The 27,461-nt window shown below is 50.0% G+C and overlaps 2 protein-coding genes across 5 annotated transcripts in view; one reads left to right on the top strand and one right to left on the bottom strand.

Annotated features, from left to right (window-relative positions):
* Positions 1–329: 329 nt before the first annotated feature.
* On the top strand, positions 330–13,110 carry S1PR3 (sphingosine-1-phosphate receptor 3). Of its 4 annotated transcripts, none has more exons than XM_084796938.1 (3): positions 330–528; positions 823–1,003; positions 9,622–13,110. In XM_084796938.1, exon 3 carries the CDS (start codon positions 9,765–9,767, stop codon positions 10,899–10,901), a length of 1,137 nt encoding a protein of 378 aa, XP_084653064.1. In that variant the 5' UTR covers positions 330–528; positions 823–1,003; positions 9,622–9,764; the 3' UTR covers positions 10,902–13,110. The 4 variants fall into 4 exon arrangements, with proteins under 4 accessions (XP_084653064.1, XP_084653066.1, XP_084653065.1 ...); XM_084796940.1 differs by lacking the exon at positions 330–528 and adding an exon at positions 3,122–3,262 and having other exon boundaries at positions 572–1,003; XM_084796939.1 differs by lacking the exon at positions 330–528 and adding an exon at positions 3,034–3,262 and having other exon boundaries at positions 572–1,003.
* A 1,177-nt stretch (positions 13,111–14,287) lies between these two features.
* SHC3 (SHC adaptor protein 3) overlaps positions 14,288–27,461 on the bottom strand; it is a 131,649-nt gene continuing 118,475 nt past the window's right edge. The window contains exon 12 of the mRNA XM_084796936.1: positions 14,288–21,886. Within this exon, the coding sequence (XP_084653062.1) occupies positions 21,758–21,886 (129 nt within the window). The 3' untranslated portion in view covers positions 14,288–21,757. The remainder of the gene's footprint in view (positions 21,887–27,461) is intronic.

The raw sequence follows: 27,461 nt of genomic DNA, 5'->3' as shown, positions 1-27,461 counted from the left end.
CTCTCCTCTCCATCTCTCCCCAGGCTGGTCTGGAGATCGTTCGCATTTCCTTTTGTAACCGACAATTGTGCAGTTTCTTTCTAAAGAATCTCATTTCTCCCAACAGGGTCGGCGAGGCTTGCCCAGAGTACAGGAGTAGGCTGGAGTGTGAGAGAGGTGGTTGAGCTAAGGTGGGCAAGACATAGGAATCTGGACCTGAAACGCGCAAGAGGCTGGGGGCAAGAGTTGGGGTGCTCCTGACTCTGAAGCTCTGAGAGGGATGGGGGCGGGAGCGCGAGTCCAGGGGGCTTAGCTTACCAGCTCAAACTGGTAGTCGGTTAATTTCAGGTTAAAGATACTATAGTTATCATTAGTCATCTCGAGGAGAGTAACAGTATATTAATAAGGATCCGCCCAAATCCTTCCGACTACCTAGGTAGGCGGCTACCCAAAGCCCAGCTCTGCACCTAGTACGGTGCCTGCAGCTGCTGTGTCCTGGAGCACATAGAATTCGAGAGACAGACCGAGGACACTGGGATCAGGGTCCAGGTGCTTTTGTGTGGGGTTGGGGGGTGTGATCGGTGGAGGAATAGGGGCAGAGGAAATCCAGAGGGTTGAAGAGCCCCAGCCGGGGTCCGTGGGTCCGGACAACGCGGGTGCGGCTGACTAGCAGAAAGGCTGGGCGGGGACGTGGCCCGGGGCGGGGACGTGGCTGGGGACTGGAATATAGCTGGGGACCAGCGGGCGAAAGCTCTGAAGCTTGGGTTAGGGGCGGCAGGAGGCGGGGTGACTCTGAGCCCCGCCCCAGAGGGCCGTTGGAAAAGTTTGCTTCGGATCCTTTAGGGCAGAGTCTAGGCGAGCTAGTTGGGGGCAGACGACAAGGTTCGGGTGCTGAGCGAGGTGGCAGGACAAGCCGAGACGGAGAGAAACCTGAGGCCACGAGCGACATCCGGAGCCCTTAGACTGGAGTCTTAGCTGAGAACCGGCAGCATGCAGCCGGCCCAGATGCGCCTTACAGACGGAGGTGAGCGGCGGGACCTGGCCCGGGGTTGCGCAAACCCGGAGTCGTGGGCTGAGCGCCTGGGGGTCCACCGGGAGCACTTTTCGGATAAAATCCCAACCAAGTCGGGGCACAACAGTGACCTGGACTCGAGAGTGCCTCGCATCGGCCACCTCCTCCTCTTCTCCAAGCCACTCACTGGGGTGACATAGCTGTCTCCTAGGGCTAGTGGAGCGGTATAGAATTCTTTTAAATTACAACCAGGGCTTTTAAAATGTGTTTGCAAACCCTGCGGGGAGTGAGCGGGCTCTCCAAGGGAAAGTTTTTTTTGCTTGGCTTGGCTAATTAAGAAGTTAGACACCCTCGTGGGTAGAAAAGCTGGGGATGGAATGGCTGTAGGTTTTCTCACTAGGGGAAAGAAAATTATTCGTTTGAGTTTTATTAGTTACAAAATTCCAGTTTTCTTAGCACTTCTCAAACTAGGCAATTAGGGGTGTCAGGCCTGGAGCTGGAAGACAAAGGGGCCTCGAAGCGATAATGAGGCTCCCAGGGAAAACTGGTACCTCATTCCTAACTGAGAAGAGAGGGAAAGAGGGAAGGAGGGAGGGCGGCCCATCACTATGTGCCAGTGCGTCTTCTCTGTGTCCCTGTCTCTCTGGCCTTGATCACTCCTGATGCCATATTCCTTACATTTAGATGTAAGAGAGATTTCTTGTCAGCTGTTTAGAAGGAATGGTTTGCTTTGAACACCACAGGAAGAGGTGTGTGACACCCTGAAGGAAGGGGAGGGGGTCTTCTTTCCTGTAACCCCGCCACCCCACCCCAGCCTCCACAGCCACTTGCCATTCTAAAATCTGCAGTCAGAAGTCTCCAGGATCGCATACCAGCACCTACAAAATTTGTCTATTCAAAGTTCCCTCCTTCGTGGGTGAAAAACCAGGCAGACAGGGTGAGGAAACTAATTCCTAGAAAGTGGAGTGAAGGGTTACCTACTGTAGGTAACTGGCTAGCAAGTTGTGGCTGTGGTCAGAATTGTTTTGCTGAGGTGGTGATGCTGGTGAGGGTGGTGTGTGTGTGTGTGTGTGCGCGCGCGCGCGCGCTGTTTGAGGAGCTGTGGAAATATCTAGATCTTCAAGCGTCTTAAGGGGTGAGAGCTCAGTGGTAAGGTGAGTATTGTGTTGCCATAGAACCCCATGTTGTATCTTCCTGTCTGTACCTCAGCAGATGCTCACATCAAGTCAGCAGCAATCTGCCCCCACATGCACCAGAGAGCCCACCTATAGAGCCCACCTATAGAGCCCACCTATAGAGCCCACCTATAGAGCCCACCCCTGGGAAGCCTCCTCCCCACACTATGGGGAGAATGATGTCATAACCATTTAGCATCTTTCCAATGCCATTTGCTCTTTATGTTTATATGTATTTTTCCCCATACATGACCCTCCTGGTTCCCTACCATATTTGGATGTAGGAACTCCCATTTCCTGTGAGGCTTTTTGTACTGGCCTGATGATCAGCTTCTCATGAATCAGGGAACTGGTCCTTTTTCTGGAACCCGTGACACTGTTCCACAGATGTCTTCCTCAACGCCTACAGCTTATGAGTATATTTTTGTTACAAGAATAATAAAGATTTGAATGTGTCACAATTTTTAAAATGTTGGGGTTCCTTGTGGCAGTTGGGCCCCCTTTTTCCATTTAAACAAGCTGTTTGTGTCAGATGGGATGTGGTGCTGGTGTTCCCTGAATCTTACCATCATGTCTGCCTCTCACAAGTCCATGTTCATCAATTTCGGATCTGGGTTACAGTCTGCTAAGAGGGTTCCCACAAGCGCTTGGAAGAGGAGTTTAGCTGCTGACTGCTCCCCTTCGGTTTCAATGGCCTTCTCTCCTCCTGCTTCAGTTATCTAAACATCCCAGCAAAGCTCCCAGACTGGCACTGGAATGCCAGTAGGGACAAGCAATTAGGCTGTAAAGACAAGCGAGAGGCTCTTAGCACCTCCTAGCTAAGGGACCTATGACAAGTGACTGACTCATAAAAACCTTATCCCTTAGGGATGGGCTGGGACAGATGCCCCGCATCCAGCCTAGCCAGGCTCTGCCACTAAGAGCCTCATGTTCTTGTGAACCTGTGTTCATTCAGAAGTCACATGCTATTGTGCGGACTAGATGTGACGTGGAGCAGCCCAGATGCGCGTCCTGGGCAGGACTCCTTATCTCGTCTTCAACTTTCCGATGGGAGCGCTTTCCATATATCTACATTCATTTTCCGGAAAGCTTGGCGGTAAGTTGATCCCCTACCCTTACTGGAACAGGCACTGTAGGGAGAACTTGGAAACACCTACTGGCAGGCAAAGAAGGGGGGGGAAACCAACAACATAAAACAAATACATGTCCTGCTCCATAATCCCATGGCTTCCCACAGACAAGTCTGGCACTTAGGATGTTCATAGTGCACCCAATACTCTTGGGACATGACCTCCACATCTGGGGTTTCTTGGACCACATCCGAATTTGTACATCATCTTGCTTGCTAACGAGTAGGACATGGACAGCAGACAGCAGGACCTGGAAAGCCCCACCAGGCAGAGGAACTTGTATCCATGCTCGAAGGAAGGAAAATGGGAGAGGCGGGAGCCTTCGCCAGCTTTCATCTTTGACCTTTATCTCACAGGGTGCTTCACAGGTGAGCCTTGCTCAGCCTTGCTCAGCATGCCCAGCGCGTGAGGCTGTGTGAGTGAAGCCTCCATCCTGCCCTGAACTGCACTCTGGAGGCAGAGTGAGGTCCAGGCAAAAAACCAGAGTGAGGGGTCTTATTAAGCAAAGGAACTTTCCAGGAGTGGTAGCTAGGAACTGGCCCACTGGTTATTTCAGTTCTTGGTTCTTTTAAATGAAAAAGAAAAACAAAACACGTTCTGGCTTTCTAAGAAAGGTTGCCCACTGTCAAATGCTGGATGCTTTAATTCGATTTGGAGGATGAGGTCATTGATGTCTCTGGAAGCACAAGCCTTTGGGAAAAAAAAATGGAGTCCTTCCTCTGATCAAGGAAGAATTCTTTTTCTCTAAGATGTTTGAGAAAGAGAAAAGGAGGAAGGAGAAAAGAAAAAAGGAGGGGGAGAGGAGGAGGGGGGAGAAAGAAAGGGGGCACACTAGGCAGCAGAGATATTTTCCCTCCTTTTCCTTCTTTTTATAGTTTGTTTACTTTTTAAACTGACATATGGAGAAAGTGAGTTGCTAGTGTAGAAGGCACATCTGGAATCCATTGGGCCCCTCTCCCAGGCTCAGTTCCCCCAAGGGAAGCTGCTTTTGGATTGGCGTGGGGCGGGAGGGGGGCACACGGGGGCAAGCATGCCTAATATTGGCACAGTCTCACCCATTTGGTAAAGGCATCTTATCTTCTTAGCAAAAAGAAAATATGCTTGGTGTCAGGGTGCTTCAAGGGAAGCTGTGTGGTCCCAGTGTCACGAGGCCAAAGCAAGAAGACTCAGGTGACAGGGGCAAGGACAGCTCAGATGTGAACAGTGGCTCTGGTTAAATACAGGGTGACTAAGGACTCTAGTCCTCATTGGCCCAGAGGGGGACGGGAGAGGGTAATGAGGAGTTTGCTAGGATGGAGGTGTCAGAGTGCTTTAGTGCTGATGAACACAGGCAAGGGGCTGCCTTCAAGTCTGGGCTGAGGAGACCAGTGCTGCTGAAGGAGCCCCTGGAGCTCAGTGGGCTTGTCTATCTCTGGAATATGCCTCAACTAGTCAGTGTGTGACCACCACCTCAACGTCAGATTTCTTAGGGGAAAAAAAAAGCCATGTGAGTGTATTTGTTACACGCTCAAGTGTAAATATGCGCATGTGTGCTCAAGTGTGAACATACACGTGTGTGTGTGTGTGTGTGTGTGTGTGTGTGTGTGTGTAGGAGTGCAGATGCTCACATGTGTATGGAGGTTAGGGACAACCTCAGGTGGCAGTCCTCCCACCTTGTTTGCGACAGGGACTCCTTTGTTGTTCACTGCTTTGTACACTGGGCTAGCTGGCCCATCTGCTGGAAAATCTGGGGATTCTCCTACTCCCACCTCTCATGTCGTGTGGGAGTGCTGGGACTACAGACTTGCACTGTGCAGTACCGTGCCTGGCTTTACCTACCACCTGGGGATTCAAGCCCAGGCTCCCAGCCATGTCCCCACCCCCCAGCAGGGGCTTGCCCTCTGAGCCATCTCTCCAGCCCCAGGGTTTCCGTTTGTTCCAACAGAAATGGATCACAGTGCCATTGCCAGCAACAGACTTCGTCCCTTCTCAAAGCACAGTGCAAAACTGACTACTGCATCCACCCTGCCTTCAGTGGGGACATCTTGACCTCACAAACACGCATTTTACAGGCCTAGCTGAACAGCTATGAGTCGGGGAGACCAGCCCTTCTGTGCCCCTTAGGAACCAAGGGTGGCCTACAAAGACACGGGCACCTGTTTACCAACAAAATGTGTGAGAACCAGCATTGGCCATGGGAGAAATTGTTCTTGTTTGCAAATCAGACCCATAGAGGGTGGCATGCAGGTGCACATAGATTAAGAGCAAGCAGGATTCAGCTGCACCTATAAGCATGGTTCATATGGATGCCCTGTGGAGGGAAACATGTCAAATGTGGGTTGTCGCATGGGTTCATTTATGTACTGCAAGAAGGAGGATAAATTCACTTGGGGGTGAGAAACCCCCCAACATTCGTCATGCTGGGTGACAGCAGCGACCCCTGGTGGCCTGTTGCTGATCTGAGTGGTGGTGGGTCAGGCTGGCTGCCTGGTGCACTCCTGTGGTGACTTGGAGACAGTACTGATACACCACACCTAGTTCTAAGCAGAGCTCAGGCTTCCTCTTAGCAAAGCGGAGGTGTGTGGGCCACACCCCTTCGGAACGCAGGGAAAAGCGCCTCTGTGGCCTGCTTCTGGCCTGCACAGTGGTGCCTGCATGTATCCGAATTCACCCTGGTGTTTAGCCCAGGATGTAGATGCCAGGATGCGGCCATCTTTAAACTCTTGATAGACCAGAGAAAAAAATGTCTAAGTCCCAAAGAGCCAGTTGGTTTCAAGTCGCAAATGCAGAGAACCAGAGAATCGAATCTAACAGGAGCTGTTCTGGAGAAGTCTCCGCTGCTTGAGAGATGAGGTTTAATTGAGGGGAACCATAGTCCAGACTTTAGTGGCAAAGTGGGCTACCCTGCAGGCCCTTGGCCTCCACAGGTCCTGGCATGCCTGCTGTTATTTTTATGGTGGTTACTTAATTGCTATGTATTTGCTTTTACTGATCACTTGTTTTTCTTTCGCTCTGCGCAACCTTCTGTGTAGGAAGGAAAGAAAAAGATATGTTCTTGCAGACAGCCCTCTGTTTCTTTGCCTTCTCTCCCTCCCGGAGCAGTGGTTCTCGGCCTTCCTGATGCTGTGACCCTTTAATACAGTTCCTCGTGCTGTGGTGACCCCCCCTACACCCCCCCACCAACCATAAAGTCATTTTATTAAGAAGTCTTTTAAGATTTATTTTTACGTATATGAGTGCTCTATCTGCATGTACCCCTGCACTCCAGAAGAGGGCATCAGATCACAGTACAGATGGTTGTGAGCCTCCATGTGGCTCACTCAGAACCTCTGGAAGAGCAGACAGTGCTCTTAACCGCTGAGCCGTCCCTTCAGCCCCCCAAAAGTGATTTTCACTGCTACTTTTTAACTGTAATTTGGCTACTGTTATGAATCTTGCTGTAACTGTCTTTGGAGATAGAAGTTTGCCCAAGGGGTCACGACCCACAGGTTAAGAACAGCTGTCCTGGGGGGTGTTCAGGATCTGCTGGATTTAGAGAGACTCTCTACCCTTCTGTTTATGCTCGAGGCAAAAGTCCAGACTTCCCAGGGAGCAATGAGGCTTGTCGTGTGCTATGGGAGACTTGGGAGAGTGAGACACTGGAGACAACCTGAGTTAGTATCAGAACAGCTGAGGGCTGGGGAAATAGATGGCACGGTAGGTAAAGTGCTCGCCTCCCAAATCTAAGGACCTGAGTTCAGAGCTCCTGTGGAAACGCATGGGGCTGTGGTGCATGCTGTAATTCCAGCGCTGTGGAGGCAGAAACAGAGGATTCTTGGGGCCTACTGGCCAGCCAGAGAAGTCTACCAGCTAAGTTCCAGGCCAGTGAGAGACCCTGCCTCAAAACAGACAGACAGACAGACAGACAGCACAACAGCAAATCCCAGGCGACAGCATCTGAGGAACACGTGAGATTGACCCCCGGCTTCCACACAGGCATGTGTGCACACATATGCGCACACAAAGGCTAATCTAACTTTACTCATTTCCCTAGAACAAGAAGCCTGGAACCAAACCTCAGTTTTCACCTGTGTTGTGAGCTGGGCCTTCAGACATTGCTGGTCTATTTCCAGAACAGAAACCCCCTGCTGTCAGAGCAGGTAGCCCCGATGGTAGAGCCAGAAGCCCAGTGTGTTGTAGTGTTGTGGATGGCACAGCTAATCACATGGCAGGAATAGAGCCTAGTGTGGGATAGTTCCTCTCACATCTGTAGGAACTGGCAGACCCATTCTGTAAGTGGGGAAGGCCCCTGGCCAGCTGCTGTGACAGGTCACAGCGCTCAGAGGACACGAGGCTGGCACTGATCATAATGGTGACTTTTCCGGCCTTTGCTGTCTAATCATGATGACATTTAGAATGACCATGGAAACAAACCTCAGCATGTCTGCGCTCTAGAACAGGTTAATCGAAATGTGTGGCCAGCACTGTTGCATAGCTCTTGTCTTTCCAATGTCGCCAATGCTAAGGCCTCCCAAGTGATGGAGAAAGAAAAGGCTGGCACAGTACCCACTGCTCCCCAGAGGGTCCCAGGGTTGCAGCGCCCCTCTGAAGTCACATTTTCTTCTCAGCCCTATAGCACCACTTACAGAGGAACCCTTCAGGGACCTCTGTTGACCTCTGGAAGAAATTCCTGGTGGTGGGTGAGGCCTTGCTGTGTTGGTCCATGTGTCTAGGACCCAAATTAGGCTGAAGCTTAAACACTGTGAATAAACCCTCACTGGGTATGTGAAGTAGATGGTTTTCAGTTCACCTCATTTGACCTTGATTCAATATTTAAAAACCCAGTAGCTTTAATTTAAAATAAGTGAGTCTAGAGAGGGAGTTGGAAGGAGCAGAAAGAAGTTAGACACAGTTGGAAAGAGGGACCAGTTTAGAGCTCTGCAGCATGGTGAGTCAGCTTGGCTCATCACACTGAAGAATTTGAAGATAGAGGTTTCGAACTTGCAAACGCTTAAGACGGCGAGAATGCCAATGTCTGTACTTTGCTAATTACCGGCAGTGTGTACATATCAGCACACTGCACCCCCAAGACGTACAAGTAGGCGTGACGACTACAAATAAAAAAACAGATGGGAAATCCTTGGAAACCAAGCAGAGCACCAGAATCGTGAAGGCCGATGGAGATGAGACATAAGCCAGGTTAACACATCCAAAGGCCAGCAGACAGGCCTGGGGAGATGGTTCCTTTAGTCAAGCACTCACCACGCAGCCATGCGAGCATGAGTGAAAGCACGAGTTCAGGACCTCCACCACCCAGGTAGAAAGCTAGGCCTGGTATCATACATCTATAATCCTAGTGTTGTGGGCAGGTAGATGGGAAGAGCCCTGGAGCTCAATGGAGGCCAGCGTGGCTGCATGGGTGGCTGCATGGGTGGCTGCATGGGTGGCTGCATGGGTGGCTGCATGGGTGGCTGCATGGGTGGCTGCATGGGTGGCTGCATGGGTGGCTGCATGGGTGAGCTTCAGGTTCAGTCACGGACAGGAACATCTGGCGTTTGAGCCCAGGCTCCTCACAGCACCCCCAGAGGCGTGCTTTCTTCTGTTCACAGGCATTGTGAACACGCTCACTCACCCTCCCAGCCCAGCCCTCCGCACTTCAAGCCACACTCAGACTTCACGGGCTTCCCCTCCCTTTTCCTTTCTTCCTTTAACCTCAGTGGCAGCTGCTTTCCAGTGCAGTGGCCGCAGGGTTCTCGCCCAGCCTCGGGCTGCTCTTCCTGCCCTCCCTGTGTGGTCAGGCTGTAGGGCTCTCTGCCAGGTGGGCCAAAGGCCCATCCAGACCCCGAGGGAATGGGTCCAAGAAAGAATTGGAAGCATGGTGTCACTCCAAAGCTCACCGAGGAGGACGCAGAAGTCCTTCAGACAACACCCTCCTACTGTCTTCTGATTCCCCCACCCCCTCCTTTCTTCTTCCCTCCTTTTCATCCTCCTCTCCCTCCTTCTCTCTCTCCTTCCCTCCCTTTTCCTCATCCCGAGAAAAATCTGATTCCCTCTGCCGCTGGGTTTAACCAGCTCCCACGTGGTGGGTGAGAACTAGCCCAGCATTTCCTGGTACCTGGAGATTCGCACGTGGAAGCTTACTTGTGTCTGCCTTGGCTACGTGATTCACAGATTCCCACTTTAAGTTCCTTCTCTGGCAGCTCCAGGCCCCCTAACAGGTTCCCCTGGACTCTATTAAGAGTCTTGGCCTATGTTCTAAGAGTTCCCTGCACACCAGCCCTCCAAATGCGCTAGCGGTTTCCACACTGAGGGCCAGTTAATGGTGATCACTTAATCCAAAACTCCCTCTACTTTCATCTCTTTACAGAGCCTAGTTTCAACACTCTTGCTGGACCCAGGCCTGCAAGCCTTCCAGAAACCACCACCACTGTCCCAATTGTTCCCTGAAATGAACGTTCCTGGCGCGCCCTCTCGTGGACTATTGAGGTAACCACCTGCCTAAAGGCAGTCATGGCAACTACGCATGCGCAGGGCCACCAGTTTGTCTCCGGGAATGATACCCTCCGGAAACACTACGATTACGTTGGGAAGCTGGCAGGCAGGCTGCGAGACCCCCCTGAGGGTGCCACCTTCATCACCACCATCCTCTTCTTGGTCACCTGTAGCTTCATCGTCTTGGAGAACCTGATGGTTCTGATTGCCATCTGGAAAAACAATAAATTTCACAACCGCATGTACTTTTTCATCGGCAACTTGGCTCTCTGCGACCTGCTGGCCGGTATAGCCTACAAGGTTAACATTCTGATGTCTGGCAGGAAGACGTTCAGCTTGTCTCCGACAGTGTGGTTCCTCAGGGAAGGCAGTATGTTCGTAGCCCTGGGCGCGTCCACCTGCAGCCTGTTAGCCATTGCCATAGAGCGGCACCTGACCATGATCAAGATGCGGCCGTATGACGCCAACAAGAAGCACCGCGTGTTCCTTCTGATTGGGATGTGCTGGCTGATTGCTTTCTCGCTGGGTGCCCTGCCGATCCTGGGCTGGAACTGCCTGGAGAACTTTCCTGACTGCTCTACCATCTTGCCCCTCTACTCCAAGAAGTACATTGCCTTCCTCATCAGCATCTTCACAGGCATTCTAGTGACCATTGTCATCCTGTACGCGCGCATCTACTTCCTGGTCAAGTCCAGCAGCCGCCGGGTGGCCAACCACAACTCTGAGAGGTCCATGGCCCTGCTGCGGACCGTAGTGATCGTGGTGAGCGTGTTCATCGCCTGCTGGTCCCCCCTTTTCATCCTCTTCCTCATCGACGTGGCCTGCAAGGTGAAGGAGTGCTCCATCCTGTTTAAGAGTCAGTGGTTCATCATGCTAGCTGTCCTCAACTCTGCCATGAACCCTGTCATCTACACGCTGGCCAGCAAAGAGATGCGGCGTGCTTTCTTCCGGCTGGTGTGCAGCTGTCTGGTCAAGAGCAAGGGGACCCAGGCCTCACCAATGCAGCCTGCTCTCGACCAAAGCAGGAGTAAGTCAAGGTCCAGTGACAACAGCAGCCACTCTCCAGAGACCAAGAAAGACCTGCCCCACGTGGCCACCTCTTCCTGCATCCTTGACAAAAACAGATCGCTTCAGAACGGGGTCCTCTGCAAGTGACCATCTCCACAGGACAAGCTCTGCAGCCACACTTATTTATTGCATGCGTTACTTCCATGTGGGGCCTTGGAGACCTTGACTTTGGAGGTCTGCTTGATGTGGCCAATGTGAGCATCTCCTGGGGGAGGGGACCCAAGCAATCACCAACACATTTCAGCCCAGACATGGACGTGCCTTACATGTTGCAGGCTCCATCCAGCCTTTTGAATGTACAGAGCTGCTGGCATTGCCCGGTGCCTTCAGATGCCACTCTCCCTGGTCCAGGAAGAGAGCAGGCGGTGATGCGCCATGCACAGTGTGCCTTGCAGTGATGTTTTGTTATGTTCACACTACATTTATTTTTCGTAGAATGGGTGCTCACATATGTGTTTGTCTGTTGCTGTGCTGCACAGGATGTGTACACCAGGTCTTCCCAGATGGAGCCCACACGATGTGTCAGGCCCCCACACGTTATGTAACTGTTTCTTCAAACTTGCCCCCACTGCTGCGCCAGGCTCAAGATCACCGTGTGGTAAGGTGATGTGCCCCTCCCAGTGCACTTGCACGGGTGTTCTAGCTCACAGCTGTGGAGAAGTGTTCTCAAAAGCCTCGCCCAAGAGCAGCAGCCCAGGCATGTCAGTCTTACCCTCACAGCCCTGTGTCCCTCTTGTGCCCTCTGCATAAGCTTAAGTACATCTGAAAGCCAAATTATGTGATAACTTAGGCATTTCTGAAAATCACAGAAAAGCTAGGCAGGGTCTCTCAGAACTCTGGTGGATCACTGAAGAAGGAGACCCTAAGACAGGCACGGTGCTCTCCACCGTGGGTCACCTTTTCAAGGGACTGGATCAGTGGGCTGCATCAGGCTGTTTCCAGCAGTGAAGTTCACTTCTATACAGAAACGCTCTGTGCCAACTGCCCCCTCTGCTGTCAGTGGCAAGGAGCTGGAGCTATCAGCCGAGCTTCTCAACTCCCTCAGCGTAGAACCCCACCCCCACCCCCACCCCCACCCCGCCCCCCGTCAGGACCATTCAGTGAGAGGACTCTGCCAGGCGAGGAGGCATGATGTGTGTTCTTCAGAGAGGACCATCACCGTTCCCATATGATGGGCGCTCCACCTTTCACCACTTGGACCTGCATTCCTTGGTCCACCTCGTGGAGGAAATGCACAGAAGACACCTCTGAACATCCCCTCCCACGGGACACACAGATGGGAAGGGCATGTGCTGGGGGGAGTGGCCAGTGCTCCCAGAGCAGCCTTAAGAAGGACTTTCACTTGAGGAAATGTCGAGTCAGATTTCCGCATATGTTCATTAGCATCAGAGACCGGTGCCTTAGGAAACCTGGAAGAGCAGCCCTTCCCACCCCAACCCCCAACCCCCACCCCACCCCCACCCCACGGAACCTTTTTAAAGCTGCATTTACTCCTGGTAGTTACCTAAATGGTATTTGTTCTTGCTTAGGGATCCCGGCCCCCCCCATCACCCCCCTCCCCCCGTGGGTCCTAGGTAACCACAGGGTGACTGACTAAAGGACTTGCCTTCTGTCACTCCTGGTGGATGTACCATACTGCCGAGATGTTCTGTAGAGGCGTCGCTCTGCCCTTTTCTCTACGCCACTGAAAAAATAACTTATTCACTTGTCGCACAGCGTGGACAAAACCCAAGGCCTTTCTGGGAAAGGGAAGCATGAAGGTGCGGGTTTAAGAAAAATAAATAAATAACAGACGAGTGTGTAAGGGAGTTGAGGTGGAAAACAAAGGGCTTGAGGGCATGTTCTTTCATAGTTGGAATGCTCTGGGGCCGCGGATGTGGGTCACTAATATTAAGTAACACATTGTGCTTGGCCCTGACTTTATCCTCCCGTGTCTGCGTCATTCAGCAGCTATTGTAGGGACCCGTGCCCACCATTGCCACTAGGGGGCGACAGCATTTGTAGCATGGCAGGCTGTCAAGCAACTGAAATTTAAAATACACTAAAACCTAACTATGCTCGCTTGATATATGCAAAACTGACCAATTGCCTGTGATGCCGCTGTGCACCGCCTTCACTAGCCAGCCATCCAAACAACGTTTGGGCATAAATGCATCCAAGCCCTCACCCTGAAGGTCGGAAACAAGTGACCTGACACCAGAGAACCTGAGGGCCCACCCAAGGTTGTGCGCATTCTTTACTACTTGCAGTTTGTTTGTTAATAATAAATAAAACCAAAATTCTTTATATAAACCTATTCTAGAGGACTGTGTGGTTGGTTGTTCTACTGTTTTGCAATAGATGCTCAGGGGGTCTGGGGTGGGGGTGGTCTTGCTTTACTCCTGGCACCTGGTCTCACAGCATTTCAGGAATAAGCCACAGGTAGAAACCCAGTCATTAAGTCCCTTTATCCCCCTGTCCCCATCGTGTAGATGATGTTAGAATGGAGCTTTAGTGTACTGGATGCTACTGGTGCCAATCTGGGTAGCTACTGTTTTACTCTTGCTGGTGGTGGTGCTGGTGTGTGTGTGTATGTGTGCGTGCACACATGTGCATTATTGTGCATGCAGGAGTAGAGGGTCTCCCTCCATGATTCTCCACCTTATTTTTGAGGCAGAGTCTCTCACTGAACCTGAAGCTGCCTGTTTTTTGGCTAGACTGACTGGCCAGCAAGCACCCAGGATCCGTCTTTCTCCTCCTGGGATTACAGGCACGAACCGCCAGGTGTGGCTTTTATGCAGGTGCAGGGCATTCCCCCATGGAGCCATCTCCCAGCCAGGTCCTCTGTTTTGAAGAGTAACAATAGCCTCTTTGTTGGGAAGAAATTATTAAAATTATAAAACATAAAACCGTCATCCATTCAGAGACTGGGCTTCATTTGCCAGCGTCTGCAGACAGGCCAGCTAGTCTGCACCAGGCAGAGGAACTGGCTCCCTGTCTTCTAAGCAGTAAGTTTCAGCCCCTAATCTGCATCCCACAGAGAGAATATCCATATTTGGCACGGTGTTCCGGTGACTGCAGCGCACCACTTGACTTCACTCATAGTGAAAAGCCCCCAGTGCAGCCTTTCCACCGTCTATGACCTCTGACCTGCTCCCGGTCACCATGTTGGCATGACTCTCTTTTCAAACATTTCTGCCAAGTTACCTTTTTTTTTTTTCCTTCTGCGGAAAAGCAGAACACCTACTTACTAGAGAAACGTTTCAATCTGGCCTCCTGTCTCCTGTGAAGTGTTACAAGACCCAGGGCTGGTGAACTGGCTCAGCAGACAGTGGTGCTTGCCACCAAGTTTGATGGCCTGAGTTCGATGCCCAGGACCCACATGCTAGAAGGAGAAAACTGGTCCCCAGATGTTGTCCTCTGACCTCCACACGTGCATTACAGCACCCACTCACCCTGCATCCCTAAATATAAGCCCCACCACGCAAGCAAGAGACACTTCTCACAGTAGCCTTTATTGCCAACAGACTTACACCTATAGTCACTGAAACAATTAACTATTTAAAAAACGGTTGCTTCTCTCAATCTTTGAGCCATGGTTATCGTGTGATGCTGGGAAAGTGCCGTTCACAGAAATGTAACAAGTGCATTTGATAGGAAACGTCTAACGACATCGCTGGCTCCATGCTTTGGGATCTGTATGGACAAATGCAAAAACCTCATCACCTGAATGTTTTAAGTGTCTAATTCAGAGGGCCAGTGGGGCTGCTATGGGATAGAAGGATGGCTGTCCGGATGATGAAGGCACATGTTCCGGTACCTAGTGATAATGAAAAGAGCAGCATTGTCTAGAGTCGTTGGCCTGCCACCTGCTGTACTTGGGCCTTGGGGAGGGGATGCTATATACTGCCTCCTCTTGGTCATCCCAGAAGCTCGGGTGCGGTGTGCCAGGCCCATGGTGAGGGACATGAGACCGGAAGCACCACCCCATATGAGAGGGAATCCAAGCCAGTTACCTCCACCTAGTGTATCTTGCGATCTCCAAATGTTCATAAAATCATCTAAGTTTTATTATAGAAAAATGCTAGAAAACTTGAAGTTGGTTTTGTATTTCTGCTCCTCATGGGTGACTTAGGGAGACAATTCCATGCCAGTATCAGAGTACAAAGGGGTGGGATTGGCCATATGCCCAGACAGGCTGCTGTTACAGTAATTGTTTGTGTTCCACCAAAGTTAACAGAAACAAAAAAGAATTCAAATATTCAAATATCAATGGGTATAACTGGCTATCCAAATGCTTTTTGAAAAACTATTAAATACCTTGTTACATGTTATATTTACTGATCTGTCTCCTATATCCTGGGACTTTAAACATTAAACGTTTCATTCTGAACACAAAGAAAGTCACATAATTTCACAATACTCAGAAACAAGTTATCTCCAAAAGTCAGTTGAACAGATAACATTCAATTGGCAGCTCACACACAATGTTAAAAAAAAAAAAAAAGGAAGAAGAAGAAGAAGAAAGAAAGAAAAACAAGAAGAAAAGAAACGCATTGCTCCAAGATTGGTCGATCCACTCAGCTCTGCCTTATGAGCTTTGTCTGACTCTGATGTGAGTGACGTGTGGACCTCCACCTCCCCGGGAAGCTCAAACTTCAGGTTCACCCCACAGGCACGCTCCTCTATGGACAGTGGTACACAAAGTTGTTCATTTTCCTGTGGTTTCTCACTTTCACCCTAAGAGAGGAATCATTGTTGTTGGGGACGGCCAGGGGGATTCTCAGGGACTCCCTTACCCAGGGCACCTGAGACAGGAGCGAGAGGAAGGGAAGCCCCTCAATCCACACCCTCCCCCCAGCATCCTGACGACAGCAGTTTCCTTCAAGGGTTACATCCTGAACTTTTGCATCCTTTTCTGCCTCAGAGGCTCCACAGCGCCACCTACTGTGCAAACCCTTCAGCGCCCCCAGCTCAGTCCTGAGCCTGACCCGTTTTGGTCCATACATACTGAATGTGGGCACACCAGCACTGAAAGGCCTCCCGCCCTCCAACACTCTCACACTTCACCATGTGTGTGCTGGGGTGGGGCCCCTATGAGATTATAAACAGGGACAGATCCACTCTATGTTTCCTTCTCTGTCCCATAAGTCCCCACAGGGCCTGCTATGTAGGCTATAATGTACAAATGTACTCGGCAAGCCAAGTCAGGTTGTGCCTGGGTCTGCAGGCGTTACATCTGCCCTTCTCTTTTCTCGTATCCAACATCTGCCTCTTCCTTGTCTTCTACTGGCTGCTCCTCACCCTTCTGTCTTGTTCTGTTGATACACAGCCTTATATAGCCCAGGTTAGCCCTGAACTACTGATCCTCCGGCCTCTACCACCCAAGCGCTAGAGTATGGGCATGCACCCCTCCACCCTCTGCTTTCCCTCTGTCATGGCCCACGGTGACACCCTTCCTTCACTCCTTGCAGCCCATTCCTTCCCTTTCTGTGCCATGGTCTCACATCCCATAGCACCCAGAACTCTGCTCCCTGGATCTTCACATGAGAACCAAGCCCTGGATGCCATGTTCACACACAGTTGTCCATTATAGGAAACCCCAGAGGCTCAGTACAGAGAAAACCCAGCACACAGCTGATCTGTGTGTGGACACACAACATGCTAAGGTGCATACTACATCTGGATTGAGGAAAGCTTGTGTGTATGTGTGTAATACACACATGCAATCCACACTCAAAAGCCCTGGTATAAAGTTGCAACTTTTTTTTTCTGGCTGCTATAAAATGTGCCAGTTTTAAAACTGTGCATTTGTTGCTTGCAAACTTATGAATATGTATAAACCCCATTATAAATAAATCTCGTCTGGCAGATGGCATTTTATCTGTCAGCCACAGTTGCAGGGAGTTAGAAGTACTTATTAATTCTCCATTTTTAAATTCACAGCCCGGACCTGGGATCTATGATGTGAAGTGGTGTGCAAATTTCTTCATAAAAGGTGGGGGTGGGGGTAGGGGCGGAGTCCACCAGTAAGAGTCAAGGAAGGACTGGAGGCTCTTCCGGTCAATGTCAAAGCCAAGACCCCTGGCATTAGCATGTCCTCATGCTGAAAGTGCAAGCATTCTATCATCACACAGGCCCACTGAGTCAGGAGTGCAAAGAGCAGAGGCCGGGCAGCCCGGTACCTCCATGTCTGCCGTCTGCTCTGAGACTGACTGTCATAAACGCCACCCTCCACCCAGAGAGTCCCCAGCTTACAGAGTGTGCATGGGGCTGGAGGAATTGTTGGAGATAGCCTTCCATCCACGCCGGCTGTGGAGGAGCTCCTCCCTGCCCCAGCCACTGGCTACCTCAGGTGTGCTCAGTTCTGCTCCTGAGGCTCGGCAGCCGGCAGATGCCCCCAGCACACACCTGGTGGAAACGTGCTCCACCATGCAATCACTCTTTATCAACTGCCTCCCTCCTGACTCCTGGGATCATTTCCAAAGTAACTCAATCCTTCGTGTGTCTTGACATGTGAAATATGAGGGTAAGTGGACTTCTTGCTGCTTCCATGAGGGGGAGCTATATGTTTGAGCCTCAAAAGACCTTAGTAAGTCCTGCGTTCTTTCTTAGACCTAGCCATGGACCATTGGCATCCTCCGCCTGGCTCCAGTGTCTTTACCTGAAAACAAGGACCCCTCTGTCTTGGAAACACCAGCCCATTATCCCAGACAAAGCCAAGGTTTCTAGGTTTGTAATCTGTCCCAGGACTGAAGTTTATCTACATCATTTTTTTTTTCTTGGAAAGCATTTCAGAAGTCCCACAGGAACTAGCATCACACAGATTTTTCTGGGCGCATGAACTCTTTTGCAACCTTTTGACTTTCCTCCTCCTACTTAAAATCTGGCTGTCACCATCCACAGAGGCTGTTTATGAATAGCATGGCACCTGGGGCCCGTGGAGGAAGAAGAGAAGCACGCTTCGTGAATGAAGAGGCCCAGGAAGTCACCTTCCATGCGCTTCACATGTCCATCTCTCCGCACCGCTCTTTGTGGGAGGCCCTGGGGTGTGTACAAGGCTTCAGAAAGCCCACTGGTCAGAGACAGACCACGTTGTTCTAATTGTGCTAGGGCTGAGCTTCTCAGAGGTGGCCACTGCCGCGTCACGGGGAAGGTGGGTTCCTACTCACCCCACTCGAGCAAGAAGAGGACATGGTCCTGGCTCTAACGTGGAAGTGGGCTGTCCACTCCACAGCCACTTCCATATGGAAGCCTCCCAGTGTCTGATGTTGCCATTGGCAACGCTTCCCTTTGAAAGAGGGAGCATCTTCCGGACACCGGGATGGACCTGGATGGAGCTTGGATACGTGGCAAATGTGACCTGCAGCCCATGGGTGCTGGGGAACTCCTTCTCCCCTGACCTTCCCTTCCTTCCCACCTGAGCTTTCCTCTCCACTCATGGGATACCACAGCCTTCACTTAACAACTGCCTCTGCTGCTAGTTGCCACCTATGGCCTACTTGGCATCACCCCATCTGTCCACCATCTGAGATGGCCTGTAATGGAAAGCTGCCCATCAAGACTGAGCTCTTGGTCCTTTAAATACAAAAAAAAAAAAAAAGGATACCATAGTAACACAAGTGTAGATGGAAGATTGGACCATTCGACTGTGTTGCTAGCAGGCAGCTCACTTTATGGTGGAGGGAGAAGCTCAAGACTCAGAGCCAACATGGACCATGATGAGTCCTGTAGGTGGCCAACCAGCCTCACCAGCACAGAGAGGCTATTGGAAGCACAGTTAACTCTCCCAGGGGGTTGGCTGGGGCTTCAGGCCGCTGTGTAATAGGAGGCAAGGGCTGTTTTAAGACGGTTGGACCTCATCATGCCCCATCAAGAAATGCAGAGTTCTGGGTGGAGTAGTGGGGTTCCCATCAGAAGGAGCCCAGGAGCCAGGCACACTCCACACTCTCCAACCTGGCATAGACTTGGCCACTGTGCCCAAAGCTGAGGCTCCTGGATGCACAGTATAGTGCTATTCTGCCTGAAATTGCTGCTTCGTAGCCTGTAACCGTGCCTACACAGGCAGATATGGGCCGGGAACCAAGGGAAGAGGAACTCAGGCTCAGAGAAGAGGTTCTTTTGGGTTTTTCTACAAACCCTTGGCCTGAAAGCACAGGCTAGCCCACAGCTGTGCGCAGAAAATGCTGAGCAAAGAGACTGGCTCTGCTGTTAGCTGACCGTGGGACCTGATGTGAGCCTCAGATTCTCCGTGTGGAAGCGAGGGCTGAGGGAATGCCCCATAACATACACAGTGTTTGCAGAAAAAAGTGATAAACCCATGTGAACTCTGATGTGTGTCAGAGGGAACACAGGCCAGGGCACAGCTGCTGTGTAAACCTCTGCAGTCTGCCCCGTGCCTAAAGCCCTAAGCACTGATCCAGTCCTGTAATCTGAGATCAAAATTACATATTTGGGCTAAAATTGAAAAGAAAAACATTGTCCCCAATGCTTTTAAATTTTCTAAATTGATTCCCATAAACCCTGTCACCCTCAGACTCAACACTGACTTCAGAGGTGACAAATACCTAATTTCTGGGTACTGTATTTTAACTTCCCTGGAAAGGGAAATAAAGTAGATGGAAGTTGAGGTGCTCATGGCCTGTAACACTTACTAGTGACTTGAGCGTAAGTATTTTAGTCTTGCGCTTCCCAAGCAGGAAATTCAAGAATGGGTATTTTCATATTTTGTTGTATATTCTATACATTTGCACTCGGTAGCAGCAAGGTGTGTGTGTGTGTGTGTGTGTGTGTGTGTGTGTGTGTGTGTGTGTGCACAGCGCACAGTCTCTTGGGGCACAGAGTGCAGGGTGACTCTTAGAAGCCTTTGCATGTGGTCACAGGGCCAAAGGCTGAGCCAGGGGCCACCAGCTTATCTGATCATCTGTGGGGCTTTATCCATCTCGTGTCTATCACCAACACCACTCAGGAAACAGCAAGACAGTGAGTGCTAACGCCAGATTAAAGCACTGATTGCAGCTTGGGCTCATTGGGCCCTCAAAGGGTAAAAATTATGGAGAGTCTTCTACACAGCCTGGCTGCTAGCACCCCACACAACCTCACTGCTAGCACCCAACTTGACGACACGGCAGCAAAAGCGAGGCTCACACGCACCATTAGAGCCATGTAGAACCCTGATTTGCCCAGTGTGTAGTCTCTCCTTAGCTGCTCTTTTTTTTAAAATGTCGTTTACCTACGTTTATATGTATGTGTGTTTTGCTTAAGTGGGCATGTGCATCACGTGCCTACTTGGTTCCTGGGGAGACTAGAAGAGGATAGATACCCTGGGAGCTGTAAACCGCCATGCAAGCACTGAGAATTGAACTTGAGTCGGCTGGAAGACCAGCCAGTGCTCTTAACCACCAAGCTCCCTGCTCCCTCTCTTTCTCCTCCCCCTCCATACACACACACACACACACACACACACACACACACACACACACACACTTAATTCCTCTTTAAAACTTCCAATTTATGATCTCCCAACCCTAAAACGTACAGTCCTGTTATACTGGCCACGGGCGCCACCACATGGGTTTCATGCAGATCAGGAACCAGGTTGCAGGCTTATGAGGAGGTACCAACCAACAAATGCATCATCTGTTTGTTAAGTCGCGGGTGACCCTAGCCCAAATGTTGTTTAGAAGTTGTAGACATAGCCAATTTTGAAACACAAAATCACCCATCATGAAACAACAGCGTCAGAACTGGTAGGATGGGGGTCAAGACAGAGGGCGTTGGGCGTGGTCCCTTTTTCACAGGGCTACTGAGAAGATGTGGAGGAAAGACAAGCTGCCTCACCATCCCTCACTCAAGCTGATTCCAACGACTCTGGAGCAAAGTGCCGAGCACACATGGACATGGGGGAAGCAGCCAGTGGGTATATCTCCAAGGCTCAATTCTAGCCAGAAGCTGGTACAGGCCCTTCAAGGCTCTTACAAACGATTTTTGTTCTCCTGAATACAAGAGGTAGGTGGGAGGCCATTTCACCAGCACCTTCCACACACAGCCTGTGATGGACCCACTGGCTCGATGGACATACAGACCAGGAATACACCCATCCTACCTTCCACAGACATTCATTTAGTCACTACACTGATGAAAACAAAGGAAGCATTTGTAAGTCGGACATCTTAAGTCTTATTTTGTATCATATTTGACCTCAAATGAATCCCCCCCAATCCATACACACACAGCTGAGGTCAAAGGTGATAGGTCCCCATGCTGAAACATGACCCAGATGAGCCATAATACCACCTGCTTTGGCATGAGGTGTCAGTGAGTCAACCTATGGTAGAAAACTCACTCATAGGACATCGATTAGGAGCATGGGAGGCAGCACCCAGCAAGCCAGAGCCTGAGGAGCCACCTCTGTCCATGAACAGAGCAGAGCATCAGCCTGGAACCAAAACTCACACAGAACTGCAGGCGCAGGGGCAGGTGTTTGGGTAGCACGCTGCTGTATCCTATCCCAATTCTGTTTGTCCTGGTCAAACCTACCAGCTCACTGCATTCATCATGTGTTGTGCTTATTATGTATAACTGCAGGTTACACCTTCCTAGCAAAATTCCCCAGTAGAATAGGTCAGTTGAGTTAAATTTCTTGCCTGAACAACTAACTACAGTCAAACTTGCCTCTCACTAAAAACATAGAGCATTCAGCATTAGTCTCACATCTTTCTTAGTCTTAAAAATATAAATATAGGGGCCATTTGTACAGGGAGTGTGGGTATATACACCTCTAATATGTATCTGAGATGTGTGTGGAACATGTTTATGAAGTTTGAGCTTGAAGGAAACCTCCCTTGGGGCGCTTTTGGAGAAGGTGATGAGCCACAGCTGTTTCAGTTCCCATAGGCTGAGAGCAGTGGAGCACAGGTCCCCCTGACCTGGCACAAGGTGTGGGGGTGGGGCGCCACGCCAGCTCAGTGTTTCCTCTCCACTGGTTGCTGGAGGCAAAGCTCACTCCCAGCAGAGATGATGGGCAGGCTCCTCTCAAGGTGGTAGTTGATGAGGTGACTGATGCTGTCAAAGACCCTGTCCTTCGTCCGTATCTGTAAGGGTGAAATGGAGAGGTTGAGCAGGTGCCACAGGCAGAAAAGAAAAAAAAACCAAACAAACATGTTACTGTAGAGCTATTTGGAACATCTGACGTGGCCCAGAAAGGCAAGGGGGAGGAGTGGGCTCCGTGGACCTGAGAGATTGCTATGCTTCAGAGATGCTCTCTGTCAGACCCTGGCCACTGACAACAGCTGGTCAGTCTGGTATGCCTCGCCTACCTGTCCCTGTGAGGCAGTCTTTGAATATTTCAAGCTACTGCCCTGTGGACACTGCCTACCTCATTCCTTCTCTCCTTGGCCACACTGGGACAACAGAACGGAAGTGCCAGCTAATGAAGACAAGAAAGTGCAGTAAAATACTGGTTAGGAAGGAAAACAAAATTGCCTTTGTTTACAGACTCCTGCATGACTCTGATTAAAAAAAGAAATCTGGATACCAAGAATGAAAACTATTCTTAATCTAATACACAATTAAAGTAATATTTCAAGGTCTGAAGTTAATATACAAAAGCCGATCACAGGCCGGTGAGATAGCTCAGGTAGTGAAAATGACCCGAATGCAAACCCTGGAACCCTGGGAAAGCGGAAGAAGAGAAGCAACTCTACAGAGTTTTCCTCTGACCTGCACACATGCACCGTGGCATGTGTGCCCTCTTACACACACACACACACACACACACACACACACACACACACACACCAAAGAAATCTACAAAAATCTGATGGGAAAAAAAATCATTCAATGAAAAGAGAAGATATCCTATGTTTATGGATGGCCAAGCTATGCCATCACAGCCTCAGCCATTTCCAATCTGATCTCTGGATTCTATACAATTTTAATAAAAGTCTTTGCTAACTAACTTGTTGCTATCTGTAATTTTTTTTTTCAACGTTTACGTGGAGAAGAAAAAGATCCAGGGTAGTTAGCAAAATACTGAAAGGAAAAAATAGAGCTGGTTTTATGGTATAAGGGTTGGCATGCTGGACTCAGAAAGAAAAGAAAACATACAGAAAACTTTCACTACATCAAGCTACAGGAATCAAGACACTGAGGTATTAGTGGAGGGACAGACAAATGCATCTGGAACCGAATAGGGAGCCAGAAATAGACCCACCATTATAATGAGAGAATAAGCTATGCAGGGAAGAAAACGGTGTTTCTAACAGATGGTCCTGGAACAATTGGACATCCATGTGAAAAAAAAAAACCCTTACTTACATCCATTCAAACACTGACTCAGATGTATTAAATAGAAAACAGAAAATCGTGACACTCTTAGAAGATAATATAAGAAAAAAATGTAGACAACTAGGGTGCTAGATAAAAAGAAAATAATGGCAAGTTTACAGAGGCGAGCTGACAGGAGGTCTGCCCTTGAGAAGGGTTCTATTAGGAGAACCGCTCAAGGCCGGAGGCAGCCATGATGAGGCCTTAGAGAAGCATCAGGAGAAATAAGACACTCTACCACATTCAATTCTGTTCCACAAGAGGCGTTTCTGAGTCAGAGGCCGTCAGAGAACAGGGAAGCAAGGTTCAGTGTGACCTAGCCTATGTGCCAAAAGTCAAGAAGATACTAATAAAGGTTAACATTTAAAGTTGGAGGGGTTGGGGAGGGAGAGAGAGAGAGAAAGAGAGAGAGAGAAAGAGGGAGAGAGAGAGAGAGAGAGAGAGAGAGAGAGAGAGAGGAGAGAGAGAGAGAGGAGAGAGAGAGAGAGAGAGAGAGGAGCGTGAGCCACCCATATGGGAAGTACAGTAGTCCCCTGGTGTCCACAGACAGTTGGTTTCAACATCCACTACAGATTTCAAAACCTAGGGACATTCAAGTCCCTTATATATAAAATGCTTTTCTATTTGCATACTATACACACCTTCCACCATAGGCTCAAAACTATCTCCAGATCTCTTCTTAGATCACAGGGTTGAGGCTGCCCCTCCCCCATCAGGCTGTACTCCACCCCCACCCCACCCCCACCCCGGGCTCCACCCCACCACCCTTCTCCCACCCCTGGCAGCTCTCTTTTTGGGACAGAAACTGACCTTACAGCTCTCACAGGAAACTCATTTCTCTCCCTTCCACTGCAACTGTGAGCAAGTCCAGCCCCGCCCCCTCCCGCTCTAATCTCTGGCCCGACAACCTTGAATTATAGCTTCCTGTTTATATAGCGCCGTCTGATGCCTGGTAAGTAAGGAGCTCGCCTCTGTGCCCCACACTGAAATCCTGCAAGACCCGTTGTCCTTAGGGACTGAGGGGCCCTTCCTTCAGCACTCCTTCATGCTCTATGCAGTGGCCACAGCTCTTCTGATGCAAAGCCTTATGGGCTTTGAAGGATCGCTCTCTCTTCAAGACCTTAACCTGTCACCTCTGGACCAAGGTGTGTGCTCTCTCCCTCCCTCCCTTCTTCCCTCCCTCCCTCCTTCTCCCTTCCTCCCCCCTTCCCCCCCCTTCTCCCCGCCCCCTCAGACTCTGCTGTCTTATGACAAGGTCTGGTCATTGCTTCCTGTGTCCTGAAGCTCTCTTGCCTAATCATGGAGAATCACACCTCGGCTTCCCTTTCCTAAAACCCCGCTTTTTCCCTAACATTTATAACCTATGGACATAGTTGCTCCCCTGCTCATCTCGAGGGTAGTGGCAAGGAGACCATGTGCACTCTTAGCACAGACAGTTGTTTTTGTTTTTGTTTTCTGAAAATCAGCTGGCGATAAAGGATCCTGTCACAGGCAGTTCCACCTTGAAAATGGTGTCTCGGGAGCTCTGGGGCTGGAGAAAACACTAGTTTCTCATGCCAAGAAGATGACAACGCAGTCCCCCCGTCCCCCCACAAAACCCCTACTGCAGACCTGATCCCACCTATGGGAGCCCAGAAGACCTGAGGAGGTGTGCTGTCTCCGTGAGACCTTGGAGTTGGGGGCTATCTGACCAGTGGCAAAAGAGATCACAGGGAAGACTCCAGTCAGTGTATATCTCCCACCAAGCATAGGGTCAGATCCACACGCAGAGAGGAGGCCTGCAGGGAACACAGCCGTCCCTATAGCTTTGTGAAACTCCACAAGTTCAGAGTCACGCTGGAAAAGAGGAAGTGGCCTCTCCCCACAGGCAGGCTTTTCTTAGGGGAAGAGTCAAGGCAGGGCTGTCTGAAAAAAAACGATTCCAGGTGAGGCACATCTCCAGCATCCATGAGGTAGAGAGTGTGCTTTTATTGCCCCCTTGTGGCCAGAAGCATGCAATGTTGGGGGCACTTGAAACTTTCCAGGGGGAAGGTTCCTTCACCATGGTCTGTGGTGCCTGGAAAGATTTTGTTCCTGGACAGCAGTCTGTCACTCAGAACTCCACATGGATGCCATCCCAGGAAAGAGCTGGGAGGGCCAGGCACATAGGACTCCAGGAGCTCCACAGATCTTCCCAAAACAGGTTTGCTACATGGCCTTTCCCACTCAGGATCTTCTTTGACATTGAAGTCAGCGGTGACTTTAGCACACTCACAGTGGGTGGCACCTTCATCTCTGTATTTCTGTATAGTGATACAAGTACAGTCCTAGGGATAGCTGTCACCCAGAAACCAGTCCCAGCCACTTTCAGCAAGGATGGCACATGGTCTAGTCAGAACTGGGCCTCCAAAGGAGCAAGTGACCAGGCAGGAACTTGCTTAATGTCAGTGGTGGTCAAGCAACTGACAGTGCTGTGGAATCCAGAATCTGGGGAGAAGATGCCCAACCATGTGCTGGCAGGGAAGGTATTACCGCCAGGACACACACAGCCAGGACGCATGGCAGGGGGACAGAGGGATCCGGGCAGCCATGGCTTCCTTACAGCCTTCCTTGCGGATTGGTGACATGTGCCAGTGACTGGCAGACTTGAGTTCTGAAGCCGTTCCTAGCCTTGCCTTCACAGCAGCAGGAGTGCACAGACTTCCTTGACGTGATGGGAATCGTCACAGAGGGAACTCAACCCAGAACCTCAGAACCGTCTCTGGTCTGTATGGAGACCTCTACTGACCTCCTTCAGTCCTGTCTCCAGGGGACAATTGGGCTGTGGACATGGAGCACACAGCTCCCATCCCCCACCCACTCCTCTTTGTTTACACCTTCAGAGGAGAAGGCAGCAGGTAAGCATCAGGAGAAACGAGCCAAGCTGTCTGCAGTGGACAGCAGTGACCCAGGCAAGGCGCTTCTGGGAGCCCTGAAATTCTTCCTCCCCTCCTTTGAGTCAGATGCCCTGCTCCGCGTGCTTCCACCTCTGCCTGGTGTGCGTTCTCTCTCTCTCCCTCCCTCTCTCTCTCTCTCTCTCTCTCTCTCTCTCTCTCTCTCTCTCTCTCCCTCCCTCCCTCTCCCTCTCTCTCCCTTCCTCCCCCTCTTCTCCTTCTCTCTCTTTCTGATGTCAGGGGTAGACACAAAGGAAACAAAAGAAGGAGAACTGAACTGTCTCAGCGAGGAGACCAACCCCATGAAACTGAGTACAGCATCACATTCCTAGGGAGCACCATGAGTACATGAGAAAACACCACATCACAAAGGGACCAGACCAGCTCCAACTCAGAAGACAAAACAGAAAGCAGAAAAAAAAATTCGATTCGCTTCTGTAACATTTAAAAAAAAAAAACCAGCACCCATTAAGATGTATAAAATATATAAAGAAATAATTCAAGGAATAACAAACTTTTAGGAATTAAATATACAATTTGTACAAGTGTATAAACATTTGTTTATATGCCATGGAGACATAATATTAATGAGGCTGTCAACAAAAATAAATGCTCTAATAAAGCAGAAACTTCAAGGGAAGGTAAGTCTTTTTCTTCTTACAGCTCCAGAGCAAGTTTCTCTTTAATGTTCTCAATGGCAGAGAGGCATACTGATGGCGTTTATAAGCAAAAATGACAAGGGGTCAAACTGGAATGTGCTAGAAAATATTTTAAATACTTCTCCCTTCGCTTAATTCCTATTCTTTTTCCTTCCTGGGAAATCAATAAAAAATAAAGTCAAGATAGATGTCATGTTATAGGGGAGGGGCTAACCACAGCGGCCACCTAGGGTCTCAGTAGGACCTAGTACAGGAGTCAGAGAGCAAGTGGAGACGCAGAAAGACCTAGTGACTGTGGAAGCGATGTCACCATTTTACAGTTTAGTAAGTAAAAGCTCTAGTGTGTGCTGGGAAACCTGCACTAGCTGAAGGCCACATGAGGCAAGCCTGCGGAAGACCTGGGCACTTGCGTCTTAGTGGTTTCTCACAACGCAAGCAATGGTGCGTTGGCTTGGCCAAAAGGATGCATCAATCACGAGTGACTCAGGAGATAATTTTAGCCATACATGGCCTGAGAGAATGATTCAGGTGCTCAAAGAACCATCTCTGAGGCCACTTTCATCCACACTATTTTAGGGTCCCCTTCTTCAACACCCCAGCAGATAGGCTCAGAGCTGTGTTGAGTGGCCTCCTCTCTGGCTTCCCAGTGACCTCAGTGCACAGTGAGAGAACTCAGAGACTGCTAGACACTGGAGTAAATTTAGACTCAGACCGTTTTTGTTTTTTTTTTTTTTCATCCTTCTTTCTCTGAGTAATCTAGCTTGCCAAGA

This window comes from Acomys minous (genome assembly GCF_964271855.1).
Source record: "Acomys minous genome assembly, chromosome: 9".
In the NCBI taxonomy this organism is placed as follows: Eukaryota; Metazoa; Chordata; class Mammalia; order Rodentia; family Muridae; genus Acomys; species Acomys minous.
Note: the sequence above shows the minus strand (reverse complement) of the source record. Positions and strands in the feature narration are given on the sequence as shown.